General features: G+C 35.3%; 2 protein-coding genes and 1 long non-coding RNA gene across 5 annotated transcripts; 1 reads left to right on the top strand and 2 right to left on the bottom strand.

Annotated features, from left to right (window-relative positions):
• Positions 1–295: 295 nt before the first annotated feature.
• On the bottom strand, positions 296–3,305 carry LOC106441563. The gene is made up of 6 exons (XM_048740470.1): positions 2,817–3,305; positions 2,498–2,635; positions 1,790–2,415; positions 1,420–1,707; positions 1,235–1,340; positions 296–805 (listed from the first exon to the last, which is right to left on the bottom strand). Exons 1-6 carry the CDS (start codon positions 3,303–3,305, stop codon positions 296–298), a joined length of 2,157 nt encoding a protein of 718 aa, XP_048596427.1.
• Positions 3,306–5,695: 2,390 nt separating this feature from the next.
• On the top strand, positions 5,696–8,817 carry LOC106443233. 2 transcript variants are annotated; one of them, XR_007316005.1, is made up of 3 exons: positions 5,696–7,518; positions 7,644–8,327; positions 8,408–8,817. It is a non-coding gene; the product is annotated as an uncharacterized LOC106443233 (long non-coding RNA). The 2 variants fall into 2 exon arrangements; XR_002653862.2 differs by having other exon boundaries at positions 5,698–7,518; positions 7,592–8,327.
• A 1,485-nt stretch (positions 8,818–10,302) lies between these two features.
• Positions 10,303–13,538, bottom strand: LOC106435208 (alpha/beta hydrolase domain-containing protein 17B-like). 2 transcript variants are annotated; one of them, XM_013876078.3, is made up of 5 exons: positions 12,932–13,538; positions 11,819–11,855; positions 11,365–11,601; positions 11,113–11,160; positions 10,303–11,036 (listed from the first exon to the last, which is right to left on the bottom strand). In XM_013876078.3, exons 1-5 carry the CDS (start codon positions 13,252–13,254, stop codon positions 10,446–10,448), a joined length of 1,236 nt encoding a protein of 411 aa, XP_013731532.2. In that variant the 5' UTR covers positions 13,255–13,538; the 3' UTR covers positions 10,303–10,445. The 2 variants fall into 2 exon arrangements, with proteins under 2 accessions (XP_013731532.2, XP_013731536.2); XM_013876082.3 differs by having other exon boundaries at positions 11,824–11,855; positions 12,932–13,010.
• Between the last annotated feature and the right edge of the window lie 2,273 nt (positions 13,539–15,811).

Raw genomic sequence — 15,811 nt, 5'->3', positions numbered from 1 at the left:
TTCTTTTCGCAATTGTTAATATTTATAATAACGTTGTACAAATGTTATTAAAACCTAATAATTTTATTTTCCCAATAACAAAGATAGCAAATGTTTAGTGTTATTAATTAGTTTTTAAATAATCAGAAAATTTATTAATAATAATTATGAATTGATTTTTTGTGATAATTAATTCAAAAATTTGTAATAAAAAGAATTTAAATTATTAAAAATCCAAAACACTATATAATTATTTAAAAACCCATAATACAACAATATCACATTCATACAAACCATCACACAAACATACAACCTATCAATCTACCACTAATAAACCTTCACAGTCAGCCCTAACATAAACACTATCATCATCCGAAGCTTCATCACCCATATCATCAACTTCTTGGACACGCAAAGGTGCACCACCTAAATCCTCTTCTGTTTCCAACTCATGATAACCTCTAGGTGGTGCTCTCATAACAACATACCAATTTGAATGATCATCCTCCCTAGAGTAGAAAACCTGTTTCGCTTGAGAAGGTAGAATGAATGGATATTTCAAATAGGCTGCTTGGTTCATATGAAGGTTAACAAGAGTGAAGCCATCTTCTTCCTTCACACCATTCCATGTGTTTGCCCAGTTGCATCTAAACAATGGCACTTTGAACATGTGATAGTCGATGAGTAAAATCTCCTTTATCACTCCATGGTATGTAAGCATATCAGCGGCCTGTCTCATATCTCGAGCACTTGATCTACACATGCTAAAGGCTTCATAGGTTACTCCACTGTTTTGTGTCTTCAGCTTGACCGCATCAGTATGAAACTGTTGCCCATTAATGATGAATCCTTTATGTCCTAAAGCAACATTTCTTGGTCCAAATGCCAACCACCTTATCTCCTTAGAATGACTATCCGTTGAGTTTTAATGAATCTGCCGCAGGAAATCAGAACATGATCATGAAGCCAGAGGTCGTAAAATGATAATCAAAACATTATAATATGTACCACGAAACCAATCATCAATCTACAAGCTAACCAGTCATCAAAATACTAAAATCCAGACAAGTTCATCAAGCTACAAGCTAATCAGTCATCAAGACACAAGCTAGCCAGTCATCAAAATACTAAAATCTGGACATGTTCTTCAATCCACAAGCTAACCAATCATCAAGATACAAGCTAACCAGTCATCAAAATATAAGCTAACCAGTATTTACAATAATAATCAAGAAAAGAAGATGGAGTTGGAAACCTTATTTTTAAGCCATTCTGCAAAGTGCTCAGTATGGTTTCTCCATAACAAAGTTTCATTTCTAGCAAATCGAGCATCCTTAACTTGTAACTCTTCCAAATGCATCCTGATTTTAAATTAAACAACAGTATATGAAAATGAAATTATAAGTAAAAATAGTAGATGAAACATAGAGAATAACTTACTCAAGAAAGGGATCCAAAGATGCCATGTTCATTAGCACATAACGATGTGCAATGTCTCTATCTTTATCTGAAAGGGCAACCTCTATACCCTTATGCAGAGGTTGGCCTTCAACCACCATTCTGTCAGCCTCAACATCTTCATTACGATTAACTGCTTCTTGAACTGGTACTGAATCTTTAAGGAACTCTAAACAAAATGCAACGCATTCTCCAGCTAAATACGCCTCAGCCATACATGCTTCTGGCCTTGCATAATTCTTAACAAAAGTCTTTAGTGTTTTCATGTACCTATAACTCAAGTCAGGAAATATGAATTAGTCAAACATCATTGCGGGAAATACATATATTGAAGCAAATGAGTACATCAAACCTTTCGAAGGGATACATCCCGCAGAAGTGTACTGGTCCTCCCAAGCGTATCTCTTTTGATAGATGTATTGGAAGGTGGAACATGATATCAAAAAGGGCTGGAGGGAAGAAGCGCTCCAGTTGACACATTGTTTCCACAAACTCTGTCTCCATGGATATAAGTTTCTCCGGGTCAATGATGCGCTGACACAACCTGTTTAAGTAACTGCATAATCTATTTATGGCTATCCTAGGACCCCTATGTAACAACCCTCTTAATGCAGCTGGTAACAAGTTATGTACTAGGACATGATGATCATGCGACTTTAAACTACCAATATTTGGAGGGTTAACTGAAACACTATTCGCAATATTGCCACAATAACCATCAGGACCTCTACACTTAGCTAACCTTTGGCAGAAAATGGTCTTCTCTTTCTTCGATAACCAGTAGGCAGCAGGAGGTAAGTATGTTTTCTTTCCCCTCACTTCTGTGTGCAAGTGCTTTCGGATTCCAATATCTTCTAAGTCTTTTCTTGATTTCAACCCATCTCTTGACTTCGCACTTTGCATCAAGAGAGACAATAAAGCATCCGATACATTCTTTTCTACGTGCATAACATCAATATTGTGACGAACAAGCAAATCCTAACACATTAAACAAGAAACTGTTAGGCATATTCATATACAACAATCACATAATATAGGTCAGTTAATTACTATACTTTACATTCCAGTAAGGTAGTTCAAAGAATATTGATCTCTTCTTCCACCGCCATAGTTCATTTGATTCTTCACACTCTTCTTCTTGAACCCTCTCATCATCTTCCAACTCTGGTCTTTTCCTTTTTTTTCCTTCTCTAGAGGTCTACCAAAATCATTCCTAAAAGCTTGTAGTGTCTCATATATCTCAGGCCCAGTTTGTATCCTATTTGCATTCCCTTCCTCCACAGTGTTGTCAAACCAAGTTTTTTTTATATCTGTAACGAGGGCCAGGCGAACTTGCAGCTAAACTTAAACCACCTTGCAGGTGTATCCTTTCCACATACAATGCAGGCTTGTTTCCCCTTTACTTTACATCCAGACAGTGTTCCTAAGGCTGGATAGTCACTGATACTCCAAAGCAGCAAGGCTCTGAGTTTGAAATTCTCCTTCGCAAATGAGTCGTACACTTCAATACCCTCAGCCCACAAATCTTTTAGATCGTCTATCAGTGGTGCTAGGTAAACATCTATGTTATTACCATGAGCTGTTGGACCAGGGATTAACAATGTCAACATTATATTCTCAGCCTTCATACACATGGTTGGAGACGTGTTATAGTTCACTAACAACACTGGCCATGTGTTGTGATTGGTGTTTTGCATGGAGAAAGGGTTCATCCCATATGTAGAAATCCCAAGTCGAAAATTCCTTGGATCAGCAGCAAAGTCTGGCCATTTATCATTCACGAGTGCCCAAGAAATAGAATCAACGGGGTGTTGCATTGTACCATCTTCAGTGGCATTGGTATAGTGCCAACGCAGATCTTCAGCCATCCTTTTTGATCTAAACATCCTCCTAAATATGTCCTTGATTGGAAAATATCTAAGGAACTTTGCTGGAATTCCGACTTTTATCTCATTACTGTGCTTATCCATTTCTCATCTTGAAACTTTGCATTTTGGACAGCTTTCTAGGTTCTCATACTCCTTCCTATACAGTATGCAAACATTCTTGCAAGCATGAATATTGTCGTAGCCAAACCCAAAGAACTTCAGAAATTTCTTGATTGCAGCTAAACTCTTGGGAAGGACATTGTCTTCAGGTAGCAAATCCTCAAGTAAAACCAACAGCTGATCAAAGTAGTTCTCCGACACACCACTTTCAATATCATTTTTATAGTGACCAAAATTGCGAAATCAAGACAATTAGGGCATTGGGTATACGTTTGTACTTTAGGGTTTAGGGTTTTCACTTTAGGGTATAGGGTTTTAATTTTTGGTCTTATCGTTTATGGTTTTAATTTTTAAAGCTTATGTTTCAACGTAAAATTATGCACTTTAGGCTAAGGGATCATAATATTACACATAATATTTGTTTTTGTTTGTTAACCATAACATAATATTACACATTATTTAACCGAGCATATAAGTACTTAAACATTCTATCACATACTAGAAATACATAACCGACATAACAACTTGAAAACTGTTTCAGATGACAAGTTTTAGACGAACTTGATTTTGTCATTTGGCCATGCCACAACCGAACCTATTGCATCAGACATGTATCCATTTATTTTCTAATGCTTTGCAGCCAGTTGGTAAATCTGTTATGTACCATGTATAATTTTGCATGATAGAATCAAATTCACTCCTGACAGCTTCGTTCCAAAATGGAGCTTCTGGTGAAGCCATGGCTTCTACCAAAGTTTTTGAAACATTTTCGACTAAAAATGCCATTAGAAAATCTTCACCAAAAGATTTTTCCTTTCGAGCTCTTTTGCTTCTTCGAGGTTCATCTTTTTCTTCATTTTCGGAAATATTATTTATAGAAATCTCGAAGTTTATCTTAGTTTCTGAGTTCTTGTCATTGTCTCTTTCTTCTCGAGTTCGTTTTGAACCTTGTTTTTCTTTATATGGAAAAATATTTTCGGAAAAAAATGCATTTCTTGATTCCATGACTGTTTTTTCATGGCTGTCTGAAATTTCAGATTTATGTACTAGAAATCGATATGCATTACTATAATCTTCATATCCGATGAAAATGCAATCCACAGTTTTAGGTCCAATAGTGATTTTTTTTTGTGGCGGTACCGCAACTTTTGCCAAGCACCCCCACACTTTGAGGTATTTATACGAAGGTAAATTACCTTTCCATAATTCATATAGAGTTTTTCCAGTTACTTTGTGTAGAATTTTGTCGAGGATATAATTAGTGGTGAGCAACACTTCCCCCCCCCCTCCCACATGTTTTGGAGTAACCCAGATTCCTGCAACATTGTATTCATCATCTCTTTTAGGGTTCGATTTTTGCGTTCGGCAACTCCATTAGATTCTGGTGAGTAAGGAGCTGTAGTTTGATCGATTATTCCATGTTCTTTACAAAATGCATTAAATGGACCATCATACTCACCTCCTTTATTACTTCTAACTACTTTAATAGTTGTTTTGAGCTGATTTTCGACCTCGAGTTTAAATTCTTTGAATTTTTCTAAGGTTTCATCTTTTCTATGTAATAAATATACATAATAATATTTTGTGCAGTCATCTATGAAGGTCACAAAGTACTTTTTCCCACCTCTAGTTTGTATGTATTTTAAATCACATAAATCGGTGTGAATTAAATCTAGAGGTTTGTTAGTTCTTTCAACACGAGGTGATAGCGTTTTTGTGAGCTTAGCCTTTACGCATACTTCACATTTTTGTTTACTTGTTTTGCATTTAAGAATTAGATTTAAATTCATTAATCTTTGTATAGATTTGTAGTTTACATGGCCTAATCTTTCATGCCATATATTAAAAGAGTCAACCAAATAAGCAACTGGCTTTTTTTTATTTATTGAAACTTTTGGAGCTACAACTTTCGGAGGGACTGTCATTACATTCATCTTGACAAGTCCATCCTTAACATACCCCTTTCCCAAATACATCTCATTCTTCTTAATCACGAGCTTGTCCGCCTCAGGACTTGTGGCGAATCCATTCTTGCTGAGCAAGGTTCCCGAGACCAAGTTCTTCTTGTCAGGCACATGCTTCACATTCGTCTGACTGACTTCACGTCCAGATGTCATCCTCAGAATCACATTGCCGTGGCCTTCAATCTTGGAGACTGCAGTGTTTCCCATGAACAACTTCTCCTGCGTCTTGCTTTTCTGATAAGTGCTGAACATCGCTCTATCAGTGCAAATGTGGGTGGTTGCTCATGTGTTATGCCACCATTCCTTGGGGTTGTTGCCTTCAACCATGTTGGCCTCAGTCACCATTGCAACGAGATCCTCCTCAGTGAGATTCGCTTGATGTTTCTTATCTCTGATCTTCCTGCGACACTCAGCAGTCTTGTGTCCCACTTTGTGGCAGTAGTGACACTTCCCCTTGAATATCTCCACATTCGCATTGATTTCAATGCCTTTGTTCTTGAAGTTTTATCCAAAAGCCTTCAGGGCTTCAGCAGTTTTGGAAGGCTTGGCAAGAGAATGGGCGTGTGTCTTTCCTTTGCCTTTGTGCTCAGCCATATTGACACTGTGCTCGTTAGCAGTGACCTTGTCAGCAGTTCGGTTTATGGATTCCATCTAAAGCCTCATTATGAGCTCCTCGAGCCCTGGCCCATCTTTTTCTTTTTGTGCTTCAAGTAGTTCTTGAAATCTGCATAGCTTTGAGGAAGCTTTTCAATGAAGCTGAGAATTGTGAATGTCTCGCAGATGGACATTCCTTCAGCAGCGATTTCATGGCAAATGAGCTGAAACGCTTCCACCTGATCCATGATGGGTTTTGAATCCACCATTTTGAAGTCGTAGAATTTTAAGACCACATACTTTTGGCAGCCAGCGTCCTCACCTCTGTACTTCTTATCTAGGGATCTCCACAGCTCTTTCGCACTGGGAATGTCACAGTAGACTCGGTACAATGGGTCAATGAGACGACCTAAAATGTCTAAAAATAATCTTATTGGACCGGGGACCCTCCACCAAGACCCACGCCCACGCTTGAGCCGAGCCGGCCGGATGGCGGCGGCACGTGCGTGGGGAGAAATCCTATCCCCTGAAGCCGTTTAAGCAATGATAGTAAAGGAACATATATATATTGCTCCATTTTTCTCTTGCCAGGCGACGTGGGACTTTGCTCCACTTCTTCGTTCATTTAACTTAAGCAAACAATGTTTTTTTATTAAAAACCTGTAGGTCCATTTCGTTTTCACATTTGACCATTTATTATTTAAGCCAATAGGTTAAATAATTAGGTGCAACATCATGTGCTTTTATGGTTGTCATCAATGCTTCAACCTCCATTATATTACGGTTTGAAAGTATCAGGTAGGCACTGCCGCATGGACCTCAGACTTTCTTGAGTCCATTGTTTCCTTATGGGCCTAAAGGACACTAGACCGGGTTCTCAGACCGGGTATGTAGGCGGAGTGAAATTCTCCAACAATAGCCCCACCTCCCCTCCGAAGTTCGGCGTGACTCAGGTCGTCAGACAGGTTGTGGGTGTTGATTCCGACGTGGGTGATGTATTTGAGACTGGTGGTCTATGTGTTTCAAGGTCCAGTTCGAGATTCTGGTTTGGCGAATTAATTACACGATTTGGTTGATGTAAATCAACGGATTTGATTTTCCCCCTTAGAAAGTGGTTGTAACGTGGCAATCATTTCTTTTTGCGGTTCCCAATTTTCAGAATATAAACTTTATGTCTTCTTTTTTGTTTGTCACTTGCATTTGCTAGAGAAAACTGAAAATTGTTGTTCCTAATTTTCAGAATGTAAACTTTATGTCACTCTCTATTGTGCGGCACTGTTCTTGTCCGGTTTCCTTCTTGATTTTCTGTTTGATTTTACTTTTTATGTCATAATTGTTGTTTTCAAGTTTCACCTTTGGTATCTTGCTCTGATTTGCCATAATCGCCGTCTTCTTCGTTGAGACTTATTGTTTTGTGAATACGATTGCTAGGATTTTATGACGCGAGTGCTTGCTCTGATGATCAATTTTGTTGCTTATCTTATGTTTTTTTGTAGCCGAGCCAGTAGAATCTTCGTATTTCGTATCTGTCTTTGGTGAGTTTTTTTTTCTGCTTGTCTATTGTTTTGTGTTTCTGACCTTACAAGTATTTTATTTTTTTGGTTTTAGTTTCTATTTTGTCATTATGCGTACAACTGTTACAATCTCCAACCTTGTTCAGAAGGCGGCTGAATCTGCCAAAGAGAGAGAGAGAGAGAGAGGGGAAAAGGTAAAAGCTGCTCGGGAAGCGGCAGCTCAAGAGTTTCACTTTTAATATGGAAGTTCGGGAGGCAGTTCCTGAAACAATTCATGTCATGGTCCCTCCTTATGAAGCCGCTAAGCTTAGTTCTTCGGTACAGGCCGTCATGGGAAGTTGTGACAGACGCGGCTTTGATGCCACCTCCGGTTCCTCTGACCCTTCTTGTTTTAAGGTTTGTTGTCGATATCTGTGGCGAGAGAGGCTGGTTTAAAACGACTGGTCGTCCTCCGGACGAGAAAGATATATTACTCAGCTCAGAGATCTTCGATGGATTCTCCTGCAAATACAATGGATAGTTCCGATAAGGGGTGCCGGTTGATTTTGGAGACAAACTCTAGAAAGCGCTCTGCTCCTAGTTCCGGAATCGGGATCTCGTTGTCTTCAAAAGGCCTGGGGCGGACGATGGGCCGAGCTCTCGACCTTCTGCGTCGAAAGGGCGAGTATGCTTTTTCCTTCGAGTTTTTAGACAACATTCATCTTGCTAATGATGGGAAAGCTTGCTCGCGTCTCCATTGTGAGATCTGCCTCGCTGGTGATCTTAGTTTTCCAGAGAAGATATTTGTTGGGAATGACATTTACGAAAGTGTATACCGATATAATGTTTTGGTAAGGGCTTTAATCTTCTCGAGGTTATTTGGTGAGGCTATGCACTTTTCGTGTTGATTTTATTACTGATTTTTGTTTAGTTTATTTGTTGCATATGGGCTGGGTGATTCGCAACCTGGCATTCTACGAGTACAAGATCCGAGAGGTTCGAGTTAAGGTCGTCATTGCGGAGAAAGAAGCCCTTCAATGTAAAGATGCATTGAAGGCGGAGCAAGCCAAAACCCAGAAAGTGCTCGTGCTAGGACTTTGTTAAGTTAGTTTTTGCATTGTGCTAGGGAAACGGCTTATTCATGACCACACTACGAAGACGGAGAAAATACATACCCAAACTACATTAACGTGCCAAAATATTTTCAAACTATATAAAAATTCGAATTGCTTACATAAACTCACAATTAATAACTAAAACATGCCTCATAACTGACACATGTCAGTCCTTTCTAAAATGTGTTGATTTATTTTTTTAATTATTATATTTTATTCTTTATCATTTTAGTTGTTAGTAAAGTGCCTCAAATAATTAAAATCATCAAGTTGGCTTATTTATAATTTCAAATTTTAAAATATATTTTAATATATGGTGATATATAAAATAAAAATATGTTTTTATCAAATAAATTAGATTTAATAATATAAATATATTATTATTATTTCATATTAAAATATTTGATACAAAAAAAACTTTTAATCATTAGAAAACAACATAAAAACAGTATCATAGTTTAGAGCCTAATTTAATCTCATTAAAGTTCTTAAATTTTATAAAATAATTTTCTATATTTTCTTAGATTATTCTAATTGCAAATGCTATTATGTGCTTGTGTGATATATATATAATATAAATAAAATTACTTATTTATCAAAACTAATATTAATTACGCTAGGCGTAACGCGTGCGCTTGACCCTAACCTATCACTGAATCAATTATCCGGTAATTATACGAGGATTAATCGAGGAATAGTTTTGTAAACTTTTTGTGTATTATTAATATTACATATTATTTTTGTAGCAAAATAACAATAATTTAATATGGTATAGTGGTTTTGCGATATTTTTTTTCTTGAGATGCTGCGTTCGTAACTATATTTGGTTAACTAGCCATTCTTTTTTTTATTAAGTAAGGGTAATATTATTAAACATCTCTACTATGGAATAAAATTTCTAAACTCAAATTTCTAAAGACTATTTTTAGTTATGTTGATTAAAATTTGAATGACTATATTTTTAATGAAAATCTTATATAAATGTAAATTGAGTGGTATTTCTTGTAAATATTACATATGAATAAGATTATCTATAATTAATGCTCATGATTTAATAAGGTAAATAGCATACTTTAATAACTAAATTAATTAATATTTGTATATGATAACTATCTAAATTTCAACTAAATAACTAAATTTAGTATTTAAATTTAATTAAAATCAGGTCAAAAAATAAAATTGTACTTTTCAAATTAAAAATATAAATACAATGAATTTGATTAGTTAAGTTATTTAAGGCGTATTAACAAAAAATAAGAATTATAGGGTCTAAACTACAAAAAATTAAAATAAAAAGTAGTCCAAATCATCCTATAACCGGCTATATGCATGTTTTACCTATGTTTTATGAGTTTAAGTATGTCATTTAAATTTTTATTTAGTTTAGGTATGTTTTGGCCCGTTAATATAGTTTGAGTATGTATTTTCTCCGTCTTCGTAGTGTCGGTATGAATAAGTTGTTTTCCCAATTGTGCTATCTCAGCTGCTCAATCTGTATTTGTATTGAATCTATCACCTGCTTTTGGATGTGTTTTGCCAGCAAGTTTTGGCCAATGATAGAATTTTTATATCTTTTTCCATTTCAAAACAGAGGACGTTATAGTTTATATGTTGTGCTAAACCATGAATAACTTTACATGTTACAGAAGACACTACTTATCTTCAAGAATGACTAACATGATATTGGATTTGTACTAAGATTCAAGATTTCATTTTATCAACTTTTTCCTCATGAAATATTTTGTTTCTCAATATGATAATAGAACTTTTCGCCTGAAAACTCAGTCTCTTCCCATAAATGTGTTGTACCGAATCTTTGAACAGAATCTATACAAAAATATCGAAATACCAATATTACCCTTCACGCTTGGCCACCGTAGTTTCTCCTCCTCTCGTCTTTAACTCCTTCCTCTTCCCTCCGCCGCAACAACAGAGCCAGCTAAAGCAACCGGCACAGCAACAACTCCGACAACACTCGGACTCGGAGCACTTTAGACATTTCCAACAAGAGCATTTCGGATACGTAGGCTTCCCAAAGCAGTTGCAGCATTTGAACTTGGGACAGCAACAACCAACACAGCTCGGTTTCTTACAGCAAGAGAAACATCCTTTCAAAGACAGACACTCACACTTGCAACAACCGCATTCACCGCAATCGCAACTAGGTTTGGGACACGAAGGGCATTTTGGTCTACATAGTTTGAAACTACAACATCCTTTGGATTCATCTCGCCTACGGATCTCTTGCCAAATCTTCTTGAGACGAGACTTAGTGGTTGTATTCTCCATGTCTTGTATAAACCGATAGAGATGTCTAATGTAGTCCGGATAGATCTCGAGGTTGCAATGTCCACCACCTTTAATCCAAAGCGGTTCGTATGGTTCTTTCGCCATTTTCCATAGCCTGTTTCCGTGCAGCCAGTTTACAACATCATCTTCTGTTCCCTGCGTAACGTTAAGTAGTAATAAGATCAATAACGTTTCACCTTCTTGATATAAACAAGAGACAGATTCTGCTTACGTGTATGACAAGAACCGGGCATTTGACCTTCTTGATCTTTTTTACGTTCTGCCATTAAACAAGAAGAATCAGTAAAAGGACAAATACTAGAACCACCCAAGACCGGTTAGCTTCCAAATTAGCCATCGCCACTTCTACAACGGCTAGATTCCAAGTTAGCCACTAACATAGGCTATCTAAACTCAATCTACATGTCATATGCTAAATGTGGTTCATGTAACAATATCAGATTAAAGCGAAAGGGATGTTTACCGGATAAATATCACAACAAAACTTGAACTTGACATGACATAGAACACGAAGACCAGAGAGAATGCCGCTATGAAGAACCACACCTCTAAGCCGAGGAAGCTTAGAGGCAAGGTGCAGCGTCGGTCCACTACCAACGGATTGACCATACAAAATCAGATCTTCTTGTCCAACACCATATTCGGTCTGCAAACACTCGTAAACCGCCTCTATATCCGCATATGTATCATACTCACTCGGCTGTAAGCACAATTTTTATAAACCACAATTAGTCACAAAATGTGTAATCAAAATATTCAAATATACGCTTGATCAACCATTCCATTAAAGATAAAGAAACATTCTGAGGCTCTAGGAGATTGATGCAGAACATCCCAACAACCTAACTACATAAACATTTATGTTCTTGAGCTTAAAATTATTCAAAAAATAATAATAAAGGAGACGCATTACATACCTTACCGGTAGAGGCTCCGTAGCCCGAATAGTCATACCTGAAAATTATAACAAAAAATAAATTAAAAACTCTGAGGAACGAAACTATAAATGAATCATCATAAATTGACCTTTATTGACTACTCGAATAAAAAGTTACACCTTATAGTAAATACTCCTTCAGTTTCATATTGTTAATAGTTTTAGGAAAAGTTTTTTGTTTCAAAATGTAAGTATTTTTCATATTTCTAGGTAATTTTTACATTTATTGAATAAAACCAATCAAATTAAATAGACTTATTTTTTATTGAATAAATTATATCTAACCTATTTATTATTTTCAAAACATAATAATTTTCTTAATCTTTGTGTTTTTAGCCAAAGCTACTTATATTATGAAACAGAAAGAGTACTATTTACCAAACATAAATTAAAAAAGGCAAACTATAAATGAACCATCATAAATTAACCCTTATTGACTACTCGAATAAAAAGTTTTTTTTTGGGTAAAATGTTAAGTTACTCGAATAAAAAGTTACACCTTATAGTACATACTATTTACCGACCCATCTTCCGATTTGAATCAAACGTTCTAAAAGAGTGACTACAAACTAATGGTGGTAGGTGAGAAACTCTAATTAAATTTCTGGGGTAAACAAAAGGTCATAATCAAAGAAAAAAACGCCAAAAGAAAACACTAAACATTTTACAAAAAAATGAGAAAAATATACTCTAAAAGAAAATTTGTCGGAAACATCACCAAATCTGAGCTTTTTAAGCAACGAGACAACAACCCATTTCCCAAAAGCGTGAGCTTTCTCAAGAGATGTAACGACAACACAAAATCTTATTGAAGGAGTAACCAAAAAAAAAAGTAGAAACATGTACTAAATATTTTTTTTAAAATCAAAAGACAAATTAAAAAAATAAGAAAAAGTATACTTAGTTTAATTATAGTTAAACTGATATTAAAAAAAAAAAACTGTCTACATACACAGAACTTGTAAGCCTTAAATATATAAACAATTCAAAAAAAAAAAAACTTATTAAGCCATTAGTAGTAAGATATTAGATAAACACAGAAACGACAACGTATTGTGAAGAGTATGAACATCTGAGAGAAAGACAGACAGACCCCATAAGATTAACTCGGAGATTGACTTTGAGTTGAACGAAGAGATCAACGAGTTGTCCCAAATCTGCAGCATTTCCATGTGAATAGAGAAGTGTGAGCCTCGCGTTTGGGTTTCTCAGGTAGAAAGCTGCCACTTTGTTTCCGCGTCTCGTCTTCACCACTCTAACGTCGATAGATGAGTCTCCGGCGGCGGGAAAAGTGGAGGAGGAGGAAGCGGAGACGGCGGAGAGTTTTCCATCGGGGTTTTTGGTAAGGTGGTAGGTGGGAGGAGAAGGAGGGAAAAAGGCGAACTTGGCGGCGAGGTGAGAGAACATGCACCCCATTTATTCACGGCGGAGAATACAAAGCTGTGTGCATATCAGTCCACCGTTAGAGAGAGAAACATGTGAGGAGAGAGATGGAAACACGGAGTGCAGAGAGACTGAAATAAAAAGACTACAAGAGGGAGATGAAGGAGAAGTAAGAGGGAGAAAGAGAGGAATGCTCTGAATATGAAAGAGAACAGCGGAAGAGGGAGAGATGTGTGTGTGAGAGAGAGAGCGTGTGAGAGTGAACGTGCGTTTCCTAGGTAATTGGTTAGTGCTCTGTCTTACTGTTTCTTCTTCATTTCTGTTTTTACTATTTCTTTCACTATTTATTAATTCACGATAATATATTTTCTCAATATAATTTTTCTATATGGTTATAATTTTTTATTACCATTTGCCAACCGTAAAATTTATGGATATTTTAGCAAAAAGTGGCAATGGCCTTCACTTCATTGCTTTGCCGGCTTCCGCAAGCATTCTTTTATGGTTTTTTTTTAACATTACATTCTTTTATGGTTTGCCAATCTGTTTTTATTAACACTATTTTAACTAATTTTCTTGAAAATTTTCTTTTAAACTAATTTTAGGGAAATTCTATAAAAATACCCTAACTTAATTTCATTAAACCTTTTAATACCAAAATATTTCTACAACCCAGTTTAATACCTCAACTAATTATTTTGTTCATTTTAATACATACTTTTAAAATTGTGCACATTTTAGTACCCAAATTTTGTTTATTTTAATTAAATACTAATGAATTTCAAACAAAATTTAAAAAGTCTCTAAAATTTACAAAAAAAAAATCAGGAAATCATAGTTTTTCAAATTTTGAGAAATAAAGTAACCAAATTGTGTATAACCTTAAATCCTGAAATAAAATTTATAAGTTTTAAATATTAAATTTAGTTTGTTTCTGAAATATGAAACAAATTTATTTTTTCCTTCACAATTAATTTTTTTAATTTTAAAAATTTCTCCCTAATTTATTTACATTCTTTCCTAAATTTTAAAATAAAATTTTATATTTTTTTCTTAGATTTGGAGATTTTTTAAATTTCATTTGAAATTTATTAATATTTTTAATTAAAATAAACAAATTTTGGATATTAAAAGGTACAATTTTAGAAGTTTGTGTATTATAATATACAAAATAATTAGTTGGGGTATTAAACTGAGTAACAAAAAAGTTTAAGTATTAAAAGGTTTAATGAAATTTAGTTGGAATTTTACTCTTTTTTCTTTTAAGTAACTATGCTATTTTGAGAATCAGACTCAAATGATCTGCAATAGCGCCAGAAAAAAAAAAAAAAAAACGGTCTTTGCGTAAAAATTATATGTGATTCTTCTTGTTATGCTAACATTATGTTGGCGAACTATATCATGAAAACAAAGTGAGCTTCTTTCATGTCTTAGCTTAGCTGACAGCTTTATGTTTCCATACTGAAAAATATACTATTCTTGTCATACTATAGAATAATAATAAAATTGCTATGTAATACAACTGGATAAAAATAAACGAGGAAAATATACAAAAAGTAGCATATCAGTGGTGAACTAATCTAATTATGTACAACTCTGTTTTTTTTTTTTTTGGTTCAAAATACAACTCTGTTATTTCTTTGCCACTTCAAACGAAACATCTCAAAATATAATCGTCGAAACAAAACAATATTTCAAAATTATAAAATAAATTATTTGCAGTTAATATATATAAGTTGCATATTTCTAAGACAACTCTATGCGTGGAACCTTTTTCAACTTTAGTATGACATACACAATACAAATATGTTCAAAAAATGATTTTTTTTCTTAAGTGACTTTCATATTAAATTAAAGAAAACAAAGTTTACAAAGGGAAACAAATCAACAAACTAAATTTAGAACAAAAACAAGGGTATTAAAAGAGAATAAAGGAAGAAGGTCACAATGGTTTTTAAGACCATGGAAGTGGAAAAAAATTGTGCAACAGCATAGAGGATGCACCTTTAAACCACAACCCAGGGCGCCACCAAACTCAAACCAGGATCTGATGCAGAGCTATGCTTGTCCTTAGCCTATTTGATGACTTCTCAAGATAACATCCAGTGTGATTTTTTAAGACTATTATGGTAACAAGCATTACGCTCTTGCCAGATAGCATAGATAAACTCATGCCATAGTTGAAGCACATCCACCAATTGAGCATGAGTAATAGAAACATAAAATAACTATTGAAGCACAAATTCCCATTGAACATGAGGGATAGTAAAACCAAATACACCAATAGCAGCTTTCCAGACAAGATAGGAGTATGGGCATAGGAACAACAAATGGTCCCTTGATTCGGGAGCACTTCTACAGAGAAGACGGCAGTTCTTCAGATCATATCCCCAAGGTAGTAAGCGGTCCATAGTCGGATTGCGGTTCAGAATGAACAACCATGAAGTAATCCTATGCTTAGAAATAATAGCTTGATTCCAAATTAATTTCGCCGAAGAAACTTGTGGTTTAACCATCTAATCGATGGTCAAATTGCCTTGGTAGAGAATTTCGTGCAAATTCGGTCTCAAACTTTCCATATAACCGCATC

This window comes from Brassica napus, chromosome A9, assembly GCF_020379485.1.
Source record: "Brassica napus cultivar Da-Ae chromosome A9, Da-Ae, whole genome shotgun sequence".
NCBI classification, from domain to species: Eukaryota; Viridiplantae; Streptophyta; class Magnoliopsida; order Brassicales; family Brassicaceae; genus Brassica; species Brassica napus.
The sequence above is the reverse complement of the archived record's forward strand: the minus strand, read 5'-3'. Positions and strand labels throughout refer to the sequence as shown.

Coding starts and splice junctions, on each gene's coding strand:
- LOC106441563 (XM_048740470.1), bottom strand. CDS start 3,305: ATGGCTGAAGATCTGCGTTGGCACTATACCAATGCCACTGAAGATGGT. Junction 2,636..2,816: donor AGGGGAAACAAGCCTGCATT/GTATGTGGAAAG, acceptor TGATTTTGGTAG/ACCTCTAGAGAAGGAAAAAA. Junction 2,416..2,497: donor TTGAACTACCTTACTGGAAT/GTAAAGTATAGT, acceptor TTAATGTGTTAG/GATTTGCTTGTTCGTCACAA.
- LOC106435208 (XM_013876078.3), bottom strand. CDS start 13,254: ATGGGGTGCATGTTCTCTCACCTCGCCGCCAAGTTCGCCTTTTTCCCT. Junction 11,602..11,818: donor ACGGAGCCTCTACCGGTAAG/GTATGTAATGCG, acceptor TTGTGCTTACAG/CCGAGTGAGTATGATACATA. Junction 11,161..11,364: donor TTTGTTGTGATATTTATCCG/GTAAACATCCCT, acceptor GTTTAATGGCAG/AACGTAAAAAAGATCAAGAA.